The following is a 23812-nucleotide window of genomic DNA, read 5'->3' on the forward strand; positions in this document are numbered from 1 at the left end:
TACAAAAGCACTTGGATTGTTAATACTGGGGCCTTCTTTTTAATATTATTAAATTCTTGTCTTTTTAAAAATCATTCAATGTTTTTACTTCATTAAAATATTATTTTATTTTAAAAGTAGTAAGTTACACAGCAATATTTTAACTTTGCTACTAACACATGCTACTAACTATATTTAGGGTGGTGTTTTTTTGTATGTCCTGTCACCTGCAAATTGTACAAATGAGATGGTGAATCTTTTTGTTAAATGTTAATGTTATCTCCTTGCAAAGATGGGGAAGGGCCATAACTCAGTGGCAGAGCATCTGCATTGCTTGCAGAAGGTCCCAGATTCAATCCCCAGCATCTCCAGGTAGGGGGAGGAGCGGCTCCTGTCTCAAATCCTGGAGAACTGCTGCCAGTCAGTGTGGGCAGTACTGAACTAGATTGACCCAACAGCCTGCCTCAGTATAAGGCAGCTTCCTATGTTCCTGTGATTACACACCCTGTGAATTAGACTTCTCTGGAACATTGCAAAAGCATCTCTTAACTGTTCCTGAGGGTGATTCTTCCAAGTTATGCTATGCATTTCTTTCTATTGTCGATTTCTGTTTTATTTGGTGATATATGTAAGGCCAAACCAGATGTGACATTAAGGGTGCAATCCAACCCCAGCCCCCTTTGCACCAGGCAGGAGAGCAAGTTGGGTTGGGTAGAGCTAGCAGAAAGTCCCAAAACAAGGTGTTCCAGGGGGGAGAGCTGAGACAGCCCAGGATCCCAAGCCAGCCCCACTGCCATCACGTAACAGCATCTGACCCAATCCAGTGCAGATTGCCAGGTCCAGGCTAGCAGAGTGACTTCCCTGCATCCCTGGCATCTCCAGGTAGGGCTGGGAGAGAGTCCCTGCCTGAAACTCTGGATAGCTGCTGCCAGTTAGTGTAGACAATAAGGAGCTAGGTGGACCGATGGTCCGACTCAATATAAGGCAGCTTCCTATGTTCCTTTGTGTGCCTGCTCAGCCTGTCATCTAGTGCTAACTGACTATTGGTGGGCCCCTAAGGTCTCCCTTCTTACAGTTCTTTATCTTTAAACCTGGCTTGGACCAGGTAGACCTTCACGCAGAGGTCTCCTCCAAATAGAGGACCGACCTCTGTAAAGGAGGGCACATGGCCAAAGGTGGAGTCCTTTGAAGGGGAAAGTCCTAATAAATGGGAGAAGGATCATTTTTGTGGCAACCACAAACAGTTCAGTGAACATGTCAGTTAAGCAAATACGCTGATAAGCAGTTGAGAGCAACTGGTACAAATGAAGAACCAGATAGGGAGACATTTGACTCTGTGTGCACATATATGATAAAGGAAAAGTGAATAAAGATAAAACTGATCCCAAACAGATCTAAAATAAAAATAGGGTCATGGTGTCAACATGCCTGGAAGCTCCCCACCCACCCCCATCCTCACCCACCCCCAGCAGAGGAAAGGGCAAACAGCAAAGGTGAATTGCTTGCCCTGAAAAATTGGAAACCTGAGGCAACCATCTAATCCAAGACAAATTACAGGGGAACAACCAAGGGCCTGAGGGGCATCACAGGGAGCAGGAAAGAGGCAATGCATTAGGAACATTAGGATCCATGAGTACTGACTTCTCTTGGTACCATGTAGTCTGGGCAAGCAAAAGAAGTTAGACTTTCTTCAGTTTGCACTAGGGATGGGGGAGAATTTTGTTTCAGTTCACATTTCAAGCAGAATTTATCAAATTTGCATTTTCCGAAACAATATGACAACTGAAACACAGCCATCCTTCAAAATTCACACTTATTTGAATTTTGCAGTGCAGTTCTCCAGTCAAACTATGTTTACAGAAATGTATGTATTAGGGGAAAATATGCATAAAAATAAAAATTAGTGTAAATAATATACAAAAATGCTTTATACTAGGAGAAATTGCTTGCAACAATGTGCACCTTAGTTAAACCTGCATACACATGAATTCATACTAAAATGCTGAAGAATTTCCATGAGGATTTTTTTTTTTTAAAAAGTCACCAGTTGCTGCAGAAATGTGGAGAACTGCATTTAAAACTGGAAACGTAAGAATCTGAGAGAACCAAACTTGACAGACCTTTCCATCCCTACTTTGTGCAGAGGGGAAAAAAGGCAGCAAGTGGACCTGCCTACATGGCTGCTTCTCACATTCGTTTTGCAATGCTCTAGCATAAAACTAGGCATGGGAAATATCCCCAGAAAACACAAGTGTACTTTTTCTTCCCAGATTTTCCATGCTCAGAGTTGGAAGCCAACCATACCTTGTACAGTCTATTGCTGATCCCACAATGGCCACTCTCACTGGAGTTGACCAGTGGTACTGCATACCTGTGCATTTGGAACATGTGTATTATGGGAGTTGGATACACTGAAACAATTGACTGTTTCCATCTGTTGGGTGCTACACGCAGCTGCTACACAGCAGGGATGGGGAACCTGTCTCCCTCCAAATGTTATAGGACTCCAATTGCCATCAGCCCCAATCAGCATAGCCAAAAACATCTGGAGGTTCACTGGTTTCCCATACTGCATACAGTATGCAATCAGCTTCCCAATGTGGACCGTATTGTGTGGTAAGCCTCCATTCCAGCGCAGGCCCCTCTTGGCAGCTGTTGTAATGTGGCACAGCTGTGGGAGGCATGTGGTGGAAACATTTTTCAGTAACAACCATATCACTGCCATAATATATGCAGCCAGCCTCAGATCTATATGGCTGTGCCCCATATTTCTCCTTCCACTTGCCTTCTGTCTGACTGAGGAGGCTTCCACTCATTGTTTTCTCACAGTAAGCTGCATCACTCTCCATACTTTGGCAGGAGCATCCAACGTTCACTGACATTTTACAGGGCAAAGAGTGGCAATTCTACCTTCAAACATCTAGTGTGGAAGTATCCTGGGAGATGTGTATGCAGAAGAATCTCTCTTGCCCATATATATTCCCATATATGGGAGAAGGTCCACAACGATATGGGGAAAAAAACACAGGAAAACCAATGAAAATTATATAAAAAAGATTACTAAATTAACAAAACAAGAACACATGTAAAATTAACATATATGCAAACAATATGCACAATCACAATTTCTCCAGACACTTCAAATTATTGTTGGTTTTGCTCATATATGTGCCTAGTTGTCTCCATACACATATATACTATATATGGTGTATATATACATTCACTATATATCCCAGAGCAGTTTATGATACAAATTAAAAGCAATAAAATTCAACAAAGCAAAACCAAATGTGAATATAAAACACTGATAAAACACTTTAAAATACTAGAGTGAGATACACAATATAACTACCTAGGTTTGAAAAGTATATGAGGTAGCTAAAAAGCCTAGGATAATAGAAAGGTTTTTGCTTGGCCTGTGAAAGATTGTACAGTAGGCATCAGGCATGCTTCTTTGGAGCTGACATTCCATAACCAGAGAACCAAACAATAACTCTGGAGGCTGGTTCATTAGGGTGAATGGGGCACCTCTCCACCAACCTCACTTTGCCCTCATCCTGTCCCCACTTGCCTGCCTTCTTAGTTACAACTAGTCCAGGAGGTGGCACTGTCTATCAGCTTCCTCCTCTTATTCTCAATGTTGCCCTTGTAGAACTCAGCAGAGGGGAGGAGAAGGGGAAGGAGGACAAAACTAGAATAAGAAGTTGGCTCTGCCTGTTGTTGGCTCCAGCTTCCCCTACTGTTGGTGTCCACCAGCTACCACTGGGGGGGAAAGACTCCTCTTCCTGGTTACCCATCCATCTTATTTCTGATGATGGGGGTACCAGGAGAAAGGCATCGGAACAACCAGTGAGAAAACTATTTATTTATTTTATTTATATCCCACCTTTCCCCCAAAGAGCTCGAGGTGGTGTACAAGCATGCTTCTCCCCCTCCTGATTTTGTCCTCACAACAACCCTGTGAGGTAAGTAGGTTAAAAGTCTTTAGGGCTTATTCTGAATGTAATAGCATAAACCCAGATCTAAGCCAATGGAATTAAGGCTGCATATACACTATACATTTAAAGCACATGTCCCCTCCCCTCCCAAAAAAATGGAATCCTGGAAACTGTAGTTTACCCCTCACGGAGCTACAATTCTCAGCAGCCTTAACAAAGCACAGTTCCCTGGATTCTTGGAGGGGTATTTTAAATGTATTGTGTACGTAGCCTAAATGATAGCCCATGAATTCCACAAATTTTTTTGAAATCATATATGAAAACATCACAGTCCAGTTGGATGTATCATCTGCTGTTGATCACATAGATTTCTGTGAGGGTCATTTCCCCAGTGAACGTGAAGGCCCTAACAGGAGTTGTACTTGCATTAAATACAACCATAGGCATAACAGCAGAAACCTCATGTCATCCAATGAATGCCCCTGTGGAAGTCAGCTGACCACCAAGCAGAGGAATAAAGATGACAGGCACTGATTGCTGCAGAGGAAAAGAAACATGAAGTCCCTGTTGGCAGTGGGCTTGATCGCCACTGCTTTTGCTCTCACTTCTTCTGCTCGGCGTTTTGACAGGTAGGACTTCTTTCACTTAAACTACTCCAAGGGAGGAAGGTGTGTGTCATGGCCTGGCTTGCTACTCATTCCTTCACTTTATGTTCTCCAGTGCAAAGGTGTTTCGTGTGAAGCCTCAGAATGAAAAACAAGTGAGCTTCATGAAATACTTGGCAAGCAAAATACCGGTAAGATGTTGTTACAACTTGGATTCTTCCCACCACCATCACTCTTTGTCTTTAGGGATAGATTACTGAATATCTTGTAAGAATTATCAGGGCTATTTAAAAAAAAACACGTTGGCTCAAGGTGTTAGCATCTTGTGGCCTTGCCAATGTCTTAAGGAGCATATATAAAAATATAATAAAAACAACTTGCTAAAAAACAGCTTCCAGTCATATTCAGAAGTGGGGTGGGGTGGGCAGGAAAATTTTCCACCACTATATTATCCCACAGAAAATTTCCCACTTAGATTTATTGCACAAGGTGCTTTGGTACATGCTGTGTTCAGAATTGTAGTCCTGGTTTTAAATTTAAATATTTTAAAATAAATTTCTAAAGTCAGAAATGCTGGGGTGGGGTGGGGAGTTAAACCTATACTCATTCAGCACAGCAGTTCTTACTCTAAACCCCGAATGTTGGGGCTACCTCTGGGTATTCAGTGATAAGGAAAAGGCAGCCTACCCCTGCTGTTTAAAGCTACTCTTTATCGTTATGGGCATCAACTCACACGTTTTGTCATCTGAACTGGAATTATTTAAGAATACAAGAAAAGTCCTGCTGGATCTGATCAAAAGTCCATCTAGTCCAGCATCCTGTTCTCACAGTAGCAAACCAAATGCCTATGGGAAGCCCACAAACAGGACATGAGGGCAACAGCACCCTCCCCACCCATGTTCTCCAGCATTCAGAGAAGCATGCCACCTTCGCTACTGGAGGTAGTATACAGATATCATGACTAATAGCCATTGATAATCCTATCCAACATGAATTTCTCTAATCCCTTTTTAAAGCCATCTAAATTGGTGGCCATATTGAAGAAACAAATTGCATGCTTTAATTATGCACTGCATGAAGAACATTTATTTATTAATATTTATATACTGCTTAATCATTAGCATTTCTAAATGGTTTACATAAAAATAAACCAGAAAATAAATAAAACAATCAATCACAATTTATCTTAAAACCAAACACTACCTTAAAATGCCTGCTGGAACATGAAAGTCTTAGTCACATTCTGAAGTTCAGCAAGGAGGGTGCTTGTCTAATCTCAGTTGGAAGGGAGTTCCACAGACTTGAGCCCACAAATCTGAATGCATGGCTTCTAATAGTTAGAGCTTCTAGTAGTTACAAGTATTTCCTTCTGTCTGTCCTGAATCTCCCACTGTCCAGCTTCACTGGATGACCCTGGGTTCTAGTATTATGAGAGAGGGCAGAAAACCTATTCCTACCCACTTTTTCCACACTATGCTTATTGTTATACACCCCTATCATCATGACCCTTCCTTACTCACCTTTTTTTGTAAGCTAAAAAGCCCCAAATATTCAAGTCTTTCCTCATCATTTTGGTTGCCCTTGTTTTGCACCTTGATCTACACAGTATCCCTTTTGAGGTGTGGTGACGTTTAGGGTTTCACCAGGGTTGTGACTGTATAAAGACAGAGATGCAATGATCTCAAAGAAACTATCAGCAAAGGTTCCTACAATACCCAGATAAATTAACCCTCACACGTTCTGTGAAAAATGGGGATGGGGGATTTAATTGTATCTGGCATTGATCAGATCCATCAGAAGGCACGAGTCCTTGTTGGCCAGTCATTTCATGTTAAAAGAATGCATGGAGGAGCAGTCTCCTTCTTCAAACTGCATGTGTTCATTAGAATAACTGTAGGGAGTTCCTTTACAGAGGGCAGGGATCCCTACAGACATTCTAACAGAAGCATGCAAGCCAGGAAGTGCAGCCTGTCCTTGTGAGGCTGATGGATTCATTTATCTCTACTGTACATAGAGTCCTATGCATGTACACCTATGTGATCCTAGACCCAGTCGTGGCTGGTGGCTCCATGTCAGTGGGGCAGCAGAATCCACTCTGAGTTTTAGTCTGAACTTTCATGGAGGTGTCCAAGGTGCCAGAGTGGATTCCACTGCCCCATTGATGTGGAGCCACCAGCCACCACTGCTAGACCCTAATCACTATCAGGAATGGTGCAGAAGTCACAGTGTTCAATCATGTGAACAAAGTTTACAGTTCTGCATGTGTATGGGCTCTATGCATACCTTTAGCCAAACAGGTAGAAGCCAGTGGTGGAGCATCACACCGTGATCCTGCTCCATACACACACATATATTTAGTGCACACACAGAAAACAAGGAACTAGTTCTCCAATCCTTGTCCCTCATAAAAGGGTTAAGACTAGGGATGGAGGAGAAATTCAATTCAGTTTGTATTTAAAGCCAAATCTACAAATTTGCACTTTATGAAACAGTATGGGAACCAAAACACAGCCATCCTTGAAATTCGCACTTATCTAAATTTTGCAAAACTGCTTAGAACAAATGTGTAATTAATCAAAACTGCATACATAAATGTGTTTATCATGTGGCAATGCCCACAAAAACCTGATGCATTTTCATGAGGATTTTTTTTTAAAAAAAAATGGCAAGTAGATACACAATTGTGAAGAACCTAATTTAAGATTGGAAAAGTGAGAAACTGAGAAAACCTAAATTGACAAATCCTTCCATCCTTAGTTTTAACTAAGAAGGAAAGCTGTCAATCTCTCAAGGTAGCATCAAAAACTACTATACAGGTCCCACATTAGGGTCCATTTTGAAAGCATTATGTTTTCATATATACATACAAACATTTCTCAGAATAGATTCTGAGGCCAGGTTACTGTAGTGAGCCACAGGGCAAAATGGCCAACACTGATGAAGCAGGTTGACACATACAGCAGTAAAATAGCTGTATGTCAGTGAACTCATCTTCCCTCTGGCCAAAGTGCTTTGCAAGACAAATGTAAACATGTTTTAAAAGCCTTGACATTTTAATAGGACCTTCTTGGGGAAAAAGTTGCATGTTTACAATGTTTTTCCCCCATTGCAACTTAAGGTCTTTAAACATGCTTTGCCAGTTGTCAACCGAATAAGAACAAAAAATCTCCAAAACATAACACTGGTCAACACTAATTTTATTGCCAATGATGTTTGATCGATTTTAGGATAACTTTGTGTCGCTGATTCCGAATATGGCATCGGTTTTGCTAGATTGGCTCTAATTTTTGAGATAATGGATGCCCCCATTGAAAAACATAACAAATTCAAAAAATTTAATGGTCAGGCATAGCCTACCCACAAATGACATGGAAACTGTCTCAAATCATACAAAAGTAAACACATGAAATACCTAATGGCGTTGTATTCAGTACAATAACATTAAAACAAAGTAAGCTGATTCAGATAATAACGATTAATGCATAGAAAAATGCTGTGTGTATGATTTTCTTTTATGTGGGGCATCAGGACAATCACGTTGGAGGCTCCAGCAGTAGTCTGCCATCATGTGTCTGTCCCATCTGCCTTGATACCTTTCCTGCATCACCTTTATATCCTGATGGAACCTCTCCCCTTGTTCCTCACTAAAATCACCAAGATTATCCAGAAATCTGTCTAAGTGGCTATGGAGATAGTGTACCTTTATGCTCATATTAGTACCCAAATGTTTAAAGTTAGCGAGCATGTTTTGCACCAATTCTTCATAATTGTCTGTTTTGTGGTTACCCAAGAAGTTCTTGACAACTGAGACATAACTGCACCAGGCAGAAGCTTCAACATCATTCATAAATTTAGTGAAATTCAAATCATGGATGAGTTTTAGGACCATCAAAGATTCCTGCTTTTACTTTTTCCATAGTCAGTCCAAGGAACGATCTACAAATGTATTTGAAGCAATCATCTTTGTCCAAGGCCTTAACAAATTGCTTCATCAGTCCAAGCTTGATATGGAGTGGTGGGAGAATGATTTTTTCTCTGACAACTAATGGCTTGTTAATGATGTTCACTGCACCTACAGTCATGTGTTCGCTTGAAGGCCATGTCACTTTTTTCCAATGATCTCGCTTTGCCCTACTATCCCACAATCAGATGAAACAAGGGTACTTCGTGTATCCACTTTGCTGCCCAAGCAAGAAGTTCACCATCTTTAGATCAACACAAATAGACCACTGGTGCTCATGATAGCAGAGCTTCTGCAAGACTATTTTGATATTTTCATATTCTTATTTAAGTTTTGTTGAGTGAGCAATTGGAAGAGCTGCATAGCGGTTACCATTGTGCAATAAAACACATTTCAAGCTTCTGGTGGAGCTGTCCATAAAAAGCCGCCAATCTTCTGGTCAATATTCCGGTAGTCCCATTTGGAGAAGAAGTCCAGGAATGTTATTGCAGTATACAAGTTCTTCATCTTGGCTGAAGTATGGAAGAAGTCCCTCCTCTCTTGTCCGATAAGCTGTTATGTTAGCTTCCGGCTGTAGACAGTTCTTTTCCATTAGCCTGGATGCTAAAAGTTCAGACGCTTGCTTTGACAAACTGAGGTCTCGTATCAGATCATTGAGTTCTTTTTGGGAGAACTGTTCAGGTGTTGAAAAGCTTTCTTCATATCCACTTCCAGGGCTACCACCTGTGCTACACTCCATGTCCAGCATTTCTTCAACATCTGACAATGGAAGGTCAGGCAGTGAGGTAAACACTGGTATGGGAACGTCTTCGCTGTGTGGCACAGGTCGCCTTGCTGAGTCCAAATCAGGATACTCCCACTTATGTTTCTTGTAGCGATTGAAGCCTTTCACATTCACAACACAAAAATAACAATCATCGTGATGGTTTTGTGGCTCTCTCCACACCATAGGCACACCAAAGTTTAAACGTTTCCTTTCTCCATTTTCCCACTGTCGTAGGCACTCTACAAAGGTTTTGCAAACCTTATGGGGAGCCCAAGACTTATCTTGATCTCCAAGCTTCACTCCAAAATAAGCAAGATATGCTTGTTTTACAAAGTCAGTGATGTTTTTTCTTTGTTTTTGCAGAGTGTATTCGCCACCAGGGCCGGCTCCAGGAATGCAGGAGCCCTTGGGCATTAGCCTGCCCCGGGCCCCTCTGCTTCCCTTCTGAGATCCCGCGGATCGCAAGACAAGCTTCCGAACCATCCGCCATCCCCAGCGCTTCACCTACCTTTCTCTGCTGTTCGTGCAGGGTTGCCATCAATAAAGATGGCAGCCGAGGTTTCTGTAAGGGACTGAAGCCTTTGCCATCATCTTGGTTGATGGCATGCAGCGCGCGCATTGCTGCCATCAACCAAGATGGCAGCAGAGGCTTAAGTCCCTTACAGAACCCTTGGCCGCCATCTTTATTGAAGGCAACCCTGCGCGAACAGCAGAGAAAGGTAGGTGAAGCGCTGGGGATGGTGGGGATGGCGGGCGGTTCAGAAGCTTGACTTGTGATCCGCGGGATTGTGGAAGGGGAGCGGAGGGCCCCCCAGGGGCTCCTAGAGCTGCGGGGCCCTCGGGCCAGTGCCCAACCTGGCCGCCCTTTGGAACCGGCCCTGTTTGCCACAAATGTAGCAGAATGCATTAGGATTGTTTAAGCAGCCTCTTCGTGATGAACTCATATTCCTCTTCAAAAAAAAAAAAAGTATCAGTATGATATTATATGCAATGGATAAACTTGCAAAACAATGTTCAAGAGTAAAAAAGACAGACCAAACCCTCCTGCACATGTCAGTTGCTACAGGTCGTATTGGGGTACAATCATCATTTGAGGGGTATCCATTATCTCAAAAACTAGAGCCAATTCGGCAAAACTAATGTCATTTTTGGATTTAGCACCCACAAAATACCCTAAAGTCATTCAAACATCCTTGGCAACTAAAAAAAATTTTCTTTTGTTGGGCTGTGATCACACTAGTCTAACATCAGTGAGTAACATTTCCCTCCATCCCTTCCCTACCAAGGGCTTAGTTTAAGGCAGGGCTCAGCCTTAGAATAATAGATTTTCAATACTAGGTTTTCAGTCCAAGAAAAACACAAACTGGCACAAAAATCTTTTTATGGGTCTGCCTTAAAAATGCAAAATGAATCTTTCCGTTCCGACTGATGTGTTTTTCAGATATTATTATTCTGCAGTGACATGCATCTAAGAAAGGATCATCCTGTTCTTCAGATCAGTACTTTCCTGTGGGGACATAATGACCTACCTTAGATGTAATGCAAAACAATAGTTTTCTGCTACATGAACTAGCTCAACTCCCCCTCTCCTCTCCTCCAGTATGCACCAGAGGGGGAAATTAGAAGCATCCCCCCCCTTGTTTAAATTAACTGCAGTTTTGTGTTATGCCCAAACTGGGAGCAGCACTTGGCTTATAAAACTATGTTTTATTGGAGCAAGTCAAGATCAGAAAGTTTGATCTTGGGTTTTTTCAATAAACCATAGTTTAAACTAACTAAAGTTTGTCCTTGTTGGGCATAATTTCAAACTGTGGTTAGTTTAAATCCAGAGGTGGATTTACACAGCTATACTATGTCTGCACAGCTGCACCAGAGGTGGAAAGGGAAGGGGAGAGGGAAGCATGTGACCCAAGGCTCATCCAGGTTCATCCACATAGTGCTAAACTGAGTTTTACTGCTATGTCTGAACTGGGTCAACATGTCTGCATTTTTAATCCCTTCATATCAGACAAGAATTTTGCTTTTTCCCTGCTTGCTCACAGGGAAGGTATTCTTCTAAATTCGGTCCCAAACTTATACCAGTTGTAATTCAGCAGGAGGACCTAGTGTCAGATGAACCAATAATTAACACTTCAGAGCAGAAACAGACAACTGGAATCTTTTGATGAAGTATGACTAACAACTGTTCTTCTCTTAACAGCTGCCAGAATGATGACTGGTCATTTGTTCACTATGCCTCTTTCAACTGTAGTTTATGATATTCTGTGATTCTATTATTATTGGTGGTTATTACATGGAAACTGCTTTGAGGTCATTATTACTAAAAGCAATATATAAATACTTTTAATAAATAAATAAGCAAACTAAAACTGATGTTAGTTCTATCTCATAAACATATCAGAAGAGAGGTAAGCATCCAAATGAAGAAGTCCAACAACTGCACTTCTTTTTGACCCACAATGTCCACATCCAGGCTATGGTCTGAAGGCACATAAGGCCAACTCCCTGCTGAAGCTTAGCAGGGCCAGGTCTGGTCAGTGCCTGGATGGGAGACCACCTGGGAGCCATATGTAAACCGCCTTGGGGCTACCCTTGAAAATGGTCCGGAAATTACAGCTGATACAGAATGCGGCGGCACGTTTGATTAAGAACAGCCGTCGCCGTGACCATATTACTCCGGTGTTAGTAGATCTACACTGGCTACCAGTTGCTTACCGAGCCCAATTCAAGGTGTTGGTGTTGACCTTTAATGCCCTATACGGTTTCGGCCCAGTTTATCTGAAGGAGCGCCTCCAGCATCATCAGTTATGCCGCCTGACGAGATCAGCCACACAAGACCTCCTCTCGGTCCCACCAGTTAAAACTGCTAGACTGGTGCGGACCAGAGAGAGAGCATTTTCAATTGTGGCTCCCACCCTCTGGAATTCCCTGCCTTCTGACCTTCGCCATGCCCTCTCCCTGATGGGGTTCTGCCGGGCCTTGAAGACCTGGCTATTCAGGCAGGCCTACAGGATCTCTGGAGTGGATTAATTTTTATGCTGTTATTAACTGGAAGGGGGTTTTTAGACTATTCATTGATTGTGGTTCTTTTATATTGTATTTTATTGTGCAATGTACGTCGCCTAGAGTGGTCGTTAACTTGGCCAGATAGGCGACTCATAAATAAAATTGTATTATTATTATTATTATAATAAATAATAAAAAATGTTGATTTCAATCATACGTTCTTGACATTTCTTCCTGTATAGATTGACTTTTGGCATCCAGACTCGGCATTGCATATAGTCAGCCAGATGGAAGTGGATTTCCTTGTCGGCGCTGATCAGTCCAATATTGCCAAGACTCTCATGGAGCAGAATGGCCTACATTATGAGTAAGTGATACAATTTGTCAGGTCTGCAATAGCCACTTTGAAAACTGTGTAGAGACTGCAAGTGAAACTTGTGAGTAGAAGGTGAAGACCATTGCAGCACTTCTGGAAATGTGAAAGAGGGACAGATTACATGCTTGGCATGCAGAAGGTCCCGGGTTCAGTCCCTGGCATCTTCTAATAGAGCTGGGAGAGATGCCTACCTGAAACTCTGGAGAGCTGTTGTCAGTCAGCGTAGACAATACTGAACTAGGTGGACCAGGGATCTGACTTCTGTGTTCCTGTATTCCTCTCAGAACTTGGAAAAGTTACTTTTTTGAACTACAAGTCCCATCAGCCCAATCCAGTGGCCATGCTGGCTGGGGCTGATGGGAGTTGTAGTTCAAAAAAGTAACTTTTCCAAGCTCTGATTCCTCTTTATACGTATCAAGAGTGTTGCAGTTTATCCATTCTTCATCACAGGAATATGCATTGGCATTCCTGGTTGAAGACTACTGAAACAGGTCTCCCAGTCATAGTCAGGCCATTGCTAGCAAGAGCAAGTGACTTGGGCTATGAGATTACCCATTCCCAGGTATGTCAGAGCAAGACTGCAAGGGCAAAGAAGGTCAGCACAGCTACACACTGAAGTTGTGCATAACTCCCCCCCCCGATATTAATGCAAGCATCCCACTAAAGCCATTTTACCCATGCACAGATAATTACAGGATTATCTATGGAAGTCAATGGTATTTTTTATCCATGCAAAGATAACGGGAAGATTATCTATGGCCATATCACCACTGCACACTTAAATTGGTTTAATGATCTTTCTCAGGGGAGACTGGACAATCCTGGTCCTGTTGTTCAGGAAAGAGGAAGAGAATTCTCAGAGAATCCCTGCTGCCACACCAAGCCACAATTCCCAGGTTTGTTTGGTAGCAGCTATGGCAGTTAGAATGCCATCTAAGTTATATAAGTATGAAGCTGTCTTAACATGCTCTTAGAGTTCCCATTTCTGAGAAGAGTGGATTTTGACCTATAGGTGGTACAGCACATTTTCTCTTCTTACATAATGAATCATGATCTCCAAATGAATAACCTTATACATTAAATAAACACAATATATGCAGCTTATACTGTGCATGTCAACATACCGTACAGTTATGATTTACTTTTAATGTTTTGTATCATGCAGAATTTTATTTCAAAACCTGCAAGAAGACATTGAAAAGCAGCTTGACAATGAAAGGAATTCTACCAACAGATACAGTTATACAAAATATAATGAATGGCACAAGGTACAGGATAAATGTGATGCCCTGCTCTCAGTAGCTGGAAGTACCACTGGCTGAATTCAGAGGGGACCCCGGGCCGGTACTCACTTATTTTTTGTTGTAGTTGGGTGATATTATTTATTTATTTATTTATTCCATTTCTATCCTGTCATTCATCAAGTGATCCAAAGGCAGGTTACATAAAAACAGCAATAAAAATTCTATACAATAAATCAAATACAAAAATATAAAACAACTAAATATCAACAGAGCACTGATAAACAAGCAACAGGTGATAAAGTCAATAGCAACTGGCATATTGGCATAGTCACTCAACCCCTTACCAAAGGCCTGGGCAAAGAGGTGTGTCATCAATATTGGCACCAGATGTTCCTCAAAGGCAGGCCATTCTAGAGACATTGAGTGCCACAACTGAGAAGGTGCTATCCCATGCCACCATGCCACATACTTCCTCTGGTGAAGGGACCATGCAAAGAGCCTCCTCTGTTGATCTGAAAACACAGACAGGCAAATATAGGTTTAACTGGTATGCATATCTGAGTGGAAGATATATGTCTATCTTGTAACATTTGATGGGTGCATATGGTGGCTATGAACAGGTCTGGATCAGACCACCACACATCTATATTTTGAAAGGGATTGCACCAAAACACCAACATGCAAGCACCTTTCATAATTGGATGGAACATATATGTATTTTGTATTTGTCAAATTTCAGAGTAGCAGCCATTTTGGTCTCTTGTGCCAAAAAGAAAATGGAGTTCTGTGAAACCTTTAAAATCTAACCAATTCATTGTCTAATAAACTAATATGAGCCAGAGCCCACTTCATCAGAAACAATGTTACACGTTACTGGTGTACTGGTGTACATCATACTCAGAGTAGACCCATTGAAATCTGCTATGAGTATGACTTAATTGGATATCATCCAGTCAATCTGAAAAGCTGCCTCATAAATAATGGAGCAAATTTGTTTTATTTATTGTTGTTATTATTTAATTTATGAATCACCTTCCACATATATGCAGAGCTTGGAAAAGTTACTTTTTTGAACTACAACTCCCATCAGCCCCAGCCAGCATAGCCACTGGATTGGGCTGATGGAAGTTGTAGTTCAAAAAAGTAACTTTTCCAAGCTCTGCGATATGTCCCAAGACGATTTACAGACATATCCTTAAAAACAGTTAACCATAGTTTATAAAACAATACAAGAACAACTGTGTATATGTTTAAAAACAACACAGAGTGAACAAACCTTGACAGAAACCTTTTCATCTAACTAGAAAAGGTTTTCTGTTGCTCCAGAAAGTAGGACCCAGACTAAATTAGGACCCAGACTAAAAGGGGATTTTGACTAAGCAGTCCTGGTAGTACACATTGTCTGAACGTGGGTCAAGCTGCCTTGGCAATTAGTGCACCTCCATAAGAGGTTTTTTAAGGAGAAACTGAATGGCCAACTGTCAGGGATATTCTAGAAGTGAATTTCCTGAGCTGGGTTAGATGACTGAGGGAACTGGGGTTAGTCACCCCTGTGCTAGAATGTACAGGGACACCTGCTACTGTCAGCACATATTTTAATGGTCTGGTGTTTTAAACTTTGATTGTAATCAAAACATCATCAGTGCATAACTTTACTTAATCCTTGCTCAATGAACAACTTATATTATTCTTTAATTCAGATTTCTTCATGGACTGCCAGAATTGTGAAAAAGAATCCAAAGTTGGTTTCCCGCATCCATATTGGAAACACCTTTGAAAATCGTCCCATGTACCTCCTTCAGGTATGTTCTTTTCAGAACAATATTCAAAGAATGAACAAATTACTCTAGGATATCCTATTACTTAAATGGGGGGGACAGAATTGCAGCCCAATCCTATGCAAGTTAACCATCATAAGCAAATTTCACAGGGCTCAATTGGCCTTACTTTTGAGTAATAAGGATTACAGCCCTAGAAACTATAAACATCTGCTGCAATTGCAGCAGCATATAAAAATGAAAACCCATTTCTGTAAAGATTTCAGAATGGGACTGACACATCTGCAAGAAGAAGGGAGGGACCTGTACCTCCCTACAGATTGTTCCTAACCATTGAAAATATTTCAAACCCAGGTTGGGAAACAAGGTGGTAGGGAAAAGGCCATCTTCATGGACTGTGGAATTCATGCACGAGAGTGGATTTCCCCTGCATTTTGCCAGTGGTTTCTGAAAGAGGTTAGTGACCAAGCAGTCCTTTCCCCCTGCAATTTCTTAGTGGATGAACTTTACAATGTTTCCTTTCCTGTGCAACACCTATCTATGGGGTCATCAACCTCAACCATATCAATTTGCTACATATGTCACAATGGGAGACCTAGGTGGAGAAAAAAATCAAAGCTCCTTTTTTCTAGCAAACAAATTGTGAATTTCAGTGCTGTTTAGAATAGTGAGGTGTAGGCCTCTTCCAGATTGTCACTACGTTGATGGTGGGATCAAATTGCATTCCAGCAAATTTAGGTTGTGCAATTAAAATGGATTTGGCACTCATCCGCAACAAGCACCCTCTGAAAAATATAGACTTTTTGTGGAAAATATAGAATAACAATTGCCTGTCAAACAAATCAGAATGAATGCTCAATAAATAGCATATGTCACATCACCTTCCCACAAACTTTGTGCAAGCAAATCAGGATGAATGCTCAATAAGCACATTGTCTGGAAGCAACCACAGATATCAAATTGATACTTTGGCTATGGGGTTGTTCCAGAAAAGTGATCCATGATTATTAGGATGTAGATTAGATTGTACAAAGGATCTTGTATGATGAAGTACAATGAGCTGTAGCAACAATCCTATGCATTCTTACCTGGGAGTAAGGCCCACTGAGTACAGTGGGATTTACTCCTGAGTAAATATGCATAGAATTTAGGGTTGCCAGGTACATGGCCTGAGACTGATCCTGTATCTTTGGGAGAAGAGAAAGTCAGCCAAGTGCAGGTGTGCTTGCAACTCTGAAATGGGAAAAACCACAAGGTGGAATTCTCCCTCCCCTCTGCACAACTTTTAAAGATACAAAAGACCTCTTGGAGGCCGGGCCTGGAAACCAAGAGGTCTTCTGTATCTGTAAAAGTTGTGCAGGTGGAAGGGAGAATCCCACCTTGTGGTTTTTCCCATTACAGTGTTGCAAGAACACCTGCACTTGGCTGACTTTCTCTTCTCCTAAAGATACAGGATCAGTCTCAGGCCATGAACCCGGCAACCCTAATAGAATTGCATTGTAATTTACTTTAATCCTTGAGTAAAACTGACTTCCTCCTGTTGTATCATCAGGCCACCAGGAAGTATGGAAAGGATAAGGATATGACAAATATATTGAATAATATGAACTTCTACATCCTTCCTTTGTTCAACATTGATGGCTATGTCTGGAGTTGGACTCAGGTATTGTACACAGCTTTCTGCTACAACAATAGGGTTGCCAGGTTCAATCCCTGAGAATGATCCTGTATCTTTAGGAGAAGAGAAAGTCAGCCAAGTGCAGGTGTTCTGGCAACCCTGTAATGAGAAAAACCACAAGATAGAATTCTCCCTTCCCCCTGCACAACTTTTAAAGATACAGAAGACGTCTTGGAGGCTGGGCCTGGCAACCACAAGGTCTTTTGTATCTTTAAAAGTTGTGCAGGGGGGAGGGAAAATTCCACCTTGTGGTTTTCCCCATTATAGGGTTGCAAGAACACCTGCACTTGGCTGACTTTCTTTTCTCCTAAAGATACAGGATTCGTCTCAGGGATTGAACCTGGCAACCCTATACAACAGCTACTTTTAGCAAATTTCCATCTGTGATTTGAAAGGGCAGCACACTACACAACTGCATGCCTTTACATGTTTTATGCAAAGATGTGCAAGTAAATTTAGAGAGACGTTTAGAGAACAAAACCGCTGGATTTATACACAATGAAACTAGGATACTTATGTGCCCTAGTGAGTTGGTAATGAAAAGCTAGTTCAAGGAGAGAAAACATGTGATACTTAGCTCCATACCTGCCCAATAACAACTGTCCCAACTATAAGGGTGTAAAGAGCAGTAATTCATTCCCAAGGCCCATTTGCCACATATGAACTCCAGATCCCTCCTAGTTAGTAGATCCAGAGCAAATCAAGTAGTCAAACAGACAGAACAAATGGATACTAAGGGTTCAACAGGACCTTGGCCTGTGCCCATCCTTCACTCTGCTTCAGATATTATGAATTCCCTACACAGCATGCAAACCACTTGTAGATCAATCACTCATGGGTCTGTTTCAATGCATATACCTCAGGTGACTCCAGTTACCTGTCTGACTCTGATGGGTTGATTGTCCTAGCTAGCACATACTGTATATCCCATTTGGATGTATACACCATGAAACAGATTCATGTGTGATTGTCAAATGAAATGATGCACAGCTGGTATGCATGCTATTGCTTACCAATAGTAAAATGCTTTCTGTGTAGGAAATTCATAACAACTGAAGTAGTACATACTCACATGAGGTGCCTGAGAGAAGAAGAAAAAAGTTGCGGCAGCAGCATAACCTTGAGTGCCTGAAGACTAGGGAATCCTAGGAACAGAGACGGATCTGAGATGGGGAAAAGAAAAGTAGGCTGGTGTGTGTCTTATAGGACTTGGCCATGTTTCATTTGTGATTTCTAATTTCATGGAGATTCTATGAGCTTAAAAACATTAGTTACATGATACAATGAGATTTAAAACATAATATGTGCATACATGTGAAAAACCACATGTTGTTTTAAATCATTGTGAGTATCAGTTGCAAACACAGAGCACAATTCAGCCAAAATTAAGTTCTTTTAGTTCAGTAGGAATATTGGCTGAATAATATCTTTTTCCAGATATATTTATTATTTACAACTCCATTACAACTTCTCATTAGTCTAATCAGCCTGGGCCTGAAACCCAAGCTACTGGGAAGAAAAATGTCTTTATTAATTAAATTAATTAAATTCTCCATCTCTGCACTATGTAGACAGGACTTCGTTTTATTTATTTATTATTTAATTTGTATCCTGCCCTTCCTCCCAGCGGGAGCCCAGGGGGGCAAACAAAGCGCTAAAAACACGTTAAAACATCATAAAAACAGATCTTAAAATACATTAGAACAAAACAGCGTTAAAAACATTTTTTTTAAAAAAAAGCAACTTTAAAAAAGGGTTAAAACATTATTAATACAGTTAGCGGATCACACTCTCAAAGGCAAAGTCATTTACTGCTTTCTTCTTTTATTACACTGTATTACTAGTTTTAAAGATGAAACTCTCCATTTTACCCATGTAGGATTTGTGTTCCAAATCTATTTATTCCATTAGCCATTTGTTAAGGGGGGGGGATAAGTGTCCATATGTCAATGTGAAGTCCCTCAATTATTTCATCAAGCAGGATCGCTTTTGGAGAAAGAGTCGCTCGAATACATCCAGTAGTGACTGTGTTGGTGTTGACCTCAACAGAAACTTTGATGTTGCATGGGACAGTAAGCAAGCTTTCTTTTTATAAACACACAGGCACACACACAATAATTTCCAAGCAAAGCTTTAAAATTGCTTGAATATAACACTTCAGCCACACTTTGTGGACATTATTCCCACTCCTCAAATATTTTTGTTCCAACTGCATTTGGCTGTTGGGAAAACGTTTAAGATATTTGTACAGCACATAAAAATTAACATGGCATCGTTTTTTAGTTTTGTTTAGTAAGTATAAATAAACATGCTACTTAGGTCCTTCATCCATTTTAGACAGAAAATTTTCCAATTCAAAACATTTTCTGGAAAACCTATACTTGCTAAGCAGATTGATTAAAAGTATAGTTAACTGAATGCAAGTGTTCTTTTCACCAGCAGCTGTGGACGCGTCCCAAAATCCATGTACTGAAATATATTGTGGAACTTCAGCAGAGTCTGAACCAGAAACGAAAGCAGTTGCAACATTCATCCGCAGCCATCTTTCTTCAATCAAAGCCTATCTGTCAATCCATTCCTACTCTCAGATGATATTGTTCCCTTACGGCTATACCTATGACAAAGCACCCAACCATGATGAACTGGTATATGAAAATGAAGCTGTAGTTCCTTTTCTAATACATTTCTATCAGCTCTGTCATTTTTAAAAAGCAGATTTTAGATCAGACTTTGCTAGCCTGGTGTCCTCCAGCTATTTTGGACTATAACTCCCATCAGCCCCAGCCAGCACTGATGGGTGGGGCTGACGGAAGTTGTATCCAAAACAGCTGGGGGTTGGCAAAGGCTGCCCTACAGAACAAAGTCACAATTTTTAGGTATGGTCTGTTTCTACACAATGTTCCCAGGTAAAAGATGCCTCTACATGTGTTCAAATATTTGTGTGAAAGAATATACACTTGTTCATTTGGACAGCTCAGCATTTGTGTACACAGGTACACTGACTGTACACTCATTGAATATTACATGTGAATTACTGTGCAAGTGTGAAGCTCAACTATTTATTTACACAGGTATGCAAATTGTACAAACGTGAACACCCCTGTAGTGTGCAAGCTTTTGAGTTTTCCAGAACTCTTCCTCAGACTGGATGGTAAATAAAGCAAGATGCAGGGGGAGGAAAAAAGGCTGATATCACAGTCTGACGATGGAATGTAGGAGGAGGGAGGAGTCATTCAAATGAAACTCTGTTAGATGTTCTGCTTGTTTCAGGTTCTGCCTAAGCCAGCTGGAGGAAAAGGTACAGTGGTTGACCTCCCACACTCCATCATGAGACTGTGATTTGATGCAGACTCTATGGTTCAGCATCAGCCAGCAGCAGCTGGTGGCTCCAAGGCATAGGATCAGTGCCTTGTACGGCTTCTTGAAAACTTGGACTAAACCCTGAAGCAAATTCTACTGCCCCAGTGACGTGGAGCCAACAGTCACCACTCCCCCCCCCAGTTGCTTTGTTTACCATTTAGGATGATGGAAAGTTTTGGAAAACTGAATGCCTGCACACTGTTATGTGAGATTTTTGTTAGCTTATTAGAAGTACTATTTTTTAAAAAAAAAAAAAACCTGTTCTCATTAATAGTACATGATTCTGAAGCTAAAAAATTCAGAGACACTAAAATGCACACAGAAACAAATACAGTACCTGGCAAGAGAGTTATAGAAGTATCTGTTGGTATTGAGAAAGTCAGTGGTGTTCCATTCATTTCTTTGAAGCCACACCTGGCAGACTAATTTAGTAAGGAAGGTTGGCAATACCCTGAGCATGAGGCTGGCATACATCATTTAAGGTGGAGTATATTGGCCAAATAAAGACAAATGCAGAAAGCTTTCTCATGATTATATCCAGCTAAGGCCCCATCCACACTATACTTTTAAAGCAGTATCATACTACTTTAAATAGCCATGGCTTCCACCCCCCGAAAGAATCTTGGGAACTGTAGTTTGTTAAGAGCTCTGAGAGTAGGGTTGCCAGGTTCAGGGCCTGAGTCTGATCCTGTATCTTTAGGAGAAGAGAAAGTCAGCCAAGTGCAGGTGTTCTGGCAACCCTGTAATGGGAAAAACCACAAGGTGGAATTCTCCCTTCCCCCTGCACAACTTTTAAAGATACAGAAGACCTCTTGGGTTCCAGGCCCGGCCTCCAAGTATGGTATGATGATGCTTTAAATGTATAGAGCCTAAGCATGCTCAGAGCAGACCCACTAAAATCAATGGACTTAACTTGGTCATGATTAAATAAGTTTATTGATTTCAGTGGGTCTACTACTGAGAAGAACTTGGTTAGAGACAGTGTATCTTCTGCTTCCATTTATGTTGATCTCTTTAAAAACAACCACCAAGGGTTTTTGTTTTTTGTCTAAAACCAGACTGAAATTGCAAAGGGAGCTGCCAAAGCAATAGCCAGCCTTTATGGTAAAAAATATAAGTATGGAGCATCAGCAGCAACAATCTGTAAGTATTTTCAAATCTGTTCACAAAGATGTCACTGCATCTCTTTATAAATACAACCCATTCAGAATAAATGTGTTTAATAGTGCCAGCGCTTCCTGACTACCCATGTAAAAGGGGTGGAAACTATGTCATGCAGATATAGTGCTAGAAAAACCTTCACCTGCATAATTTCTTCCTGTCATTGAGTTGTTAGACATAGGAGTCCCACTACCATACAAAAGAACATCAGTTTGGAATAGGGTTGCCAGGTTGCCAAGCCCAGCCTCCAAGAGGTCTTCTGTATCTTTCAAAGTTGTGGGGGGGGGGGGAAGGAGAATTCCACTTTGTGGGTTTTTTCCCATTACAATGTTGCAAGAACACCTGCACTTGGCTGACTTTCTCTTCTCCTAAAGATACAGGATCAGTCTCACGTCCTGAACCTGGCAATCTTAGTTTGTAATGGCTATCACTTGCTCCACTATCAGCTCAGTTCTGGGCTTCTCAGTTCCTTATAAGAGCCTGGCTGAACCAGCTGGGACGATGATGAAATCTTGCTCCTCACAACTACTCACAGATCAGTTGCCACTCTTGCCTGATCCAGGGCAGCCAAGGAGAGAAGCCTCGAGACCTTTAAAACACCCTCCTGCCCATGAGTTTTGTGCACATGAGAACATGCCCTACATTTGTTCTGATATACATAGGAAACTGCCATACGCTGAGTCCAACCATTGGTCCATCTCGCCCAGTATTGCCTACACTGACTGGCACCAGCTCTCCAGGATTTCAAAAAGTGTTCTTTCCCAGCCCTCTTCCATGCAAGGGGGGGGGATTCTTGGCCAATAAGGATCCCCTCTTGCATGGAGAAGTTCTACATGTGTAGGATCCCTTCTCACATGTGCTGAACACAGAGATGGCAACCTTCTTATACCATCTTTGAACATATGATGGGCAGAGCTTAGAAAAGTTACTTTTTTTGAATGACAACTCCCATCAGCCCCAGCCAGCATGGCCACTGGATGGGGCTGATGGGAGTTGTAGTTCAAAAAAGTAACTTTTCCAAGCTCTGGTGATGGGGTTCCTCTAAACTTCTCAAGAAAAAACATACATGTGTGAATCAACCAACATAGATCTACAGAATGCAACACTATGTCTAACACAAGGCTTTTCAGTGGAGTCAGTTCACACATTCAGATCCTGGACATCAAGTATACAGCTTTCTAATGTAGAGAAATCAAGTGATGCCTGGGCAGGTGTGAGGCTGTGAGCTAGATACAGATCACTGGCAGCAGGATATGTGAGCTAAGGCCACTGAAGTGCTGCTTAATTGGATTTTGTGCTCAACAGAGGTCATCACCTAAATCTATTTTGGATACCATTAATAAGTCCTAAGATACATAATGAAATAATAAAAAAGAAATAAAGTTTTTCTCTAACTTTTTCCTGCCATGTTCTCTGTAGCAGCGACTAATTTTGTTGTTATGTTTTACAGATCCTTCCTCTGGTTGTTCTGATGACTGGACTTACAGTCAGGGTATCAAGTATTCCTTCACCTTTGAGCTTCGTGATAAGGGCAAATATGGGTTTCTCCTTCCTGAATCCGAGATCAAGTCAACTTGCCAGGAGGTTATGCTGGCAGTCAAGTACATTGCCAATTATATCCTCAGCCAGACATTATAATTTGTACTACTGCCTTCTGATGTATGGAAGAGGTTTGGAAAGTAATAGATCACCATGTTTATAGTGAAAGGATTTTGTTATTAACCTTGAATATGAGACCTCTTTTGGGATCCATGGTCTGGGGACCGCAAAGTATTTAAACCTTTTCCAGTTTCAAGCTTAGCAGCAGCCTTTTACAAGGTCCATTTGTTAATCCCACCATTAGCCTTCTGCACTTACAAGTTTAGGGAACAATTGGGGCAGGGGAGCAGGGGAAAGGGGAATGTCTTCCTGTTTATCAAGCCTTGGGGATAGTAAAAATGTGCAGTTTCAACTACCTTCA

The 23812-nt window shown here is 41.3% G+C and overlaps 1 protein-coding gene and 1 long non-coding RNA gene across 2 annotated transcripts; one reads left to right on the plus strand and one right to left on the minus strand.

Moving 5' to 3' along the window:
• Positions 1–4472: 4472 nt before the first annotated feature.
• LOC133389399 (mast cell carboxypeptidase A-like) lies at positions 4473–23555 on the plus strand. Its single transcript, XM_061636995.1, has 11 exons — positions 4473–4546; positions 4638–4713; positions 12498–12622; positions 13797–13899; positions 15576–15677; positions 16008–16109; positions 17206–17316; positions 19313–19403; positions 19774–19976; positions 21750–21834; positions 23303–23555. Exons 1-11 carry the CDS (start codon positions 4473–4475, stop codon positions 23488–23490), a joined length of 1260 nt encoding a protein of 419 aa, XP_061492979.1. The 3' UTR covers positions 23491–23555.
• On the minus strand, positions 13776–21333 carry LOC133389403 (uncharacterized). Its single transcript, XR_009764097.1, has 3 exons — positions 21029–21333; positions 18404–18494; positions 13776–14387 (listed from the first exon to the last, which is right to left on the minus strand). It is a non-coding gene; the product is annotated as an uncharacterized LOC133389403 (long non-coding RNA).
• Positions 23556–23812: the final 257 nt, after the last annotated feature.

Source organism: Rhineura floridana, chromosome 7 (genome assembly GCF_030035675.1).
Source record: "Rhineura floridana isolate rRhiFlo1 chromosome 7, rRhiFlo1.hap2, whole genome shotgun sequence".
Lineage (NCBI taxonomy): Eukaryota > Metazoa > Chordata > Lepidosauria > Squamata > Rhineuridae > Rhineura > Rhineura floridana.

Bases quoted from the DNA above. Each gene is read 5' to 3' on its own strand.
- LOC133389399 (XM_061636995.1), top strand. From the start codon at position 4,473: ATGAAGTCCCTGTTGGCAGTGGGCTTGATCGCCACTGCTTTTGCTCTC. The intron at 4,547-4,637 runs GTAGGACTTCTT...TATGTTCTCCAG, and splicing joins TCTGCTCGGCGTTTTGACAG to TGCAAAGGTGTTTCGTGTGA. The intron at 17,317-19,312 runs GTATTGTACACA...TTCATCAAGCAG, and splicing joins ATGTCTGGAGTTGGACTCAG to GATCGCTTTTGGAGAAAGAG.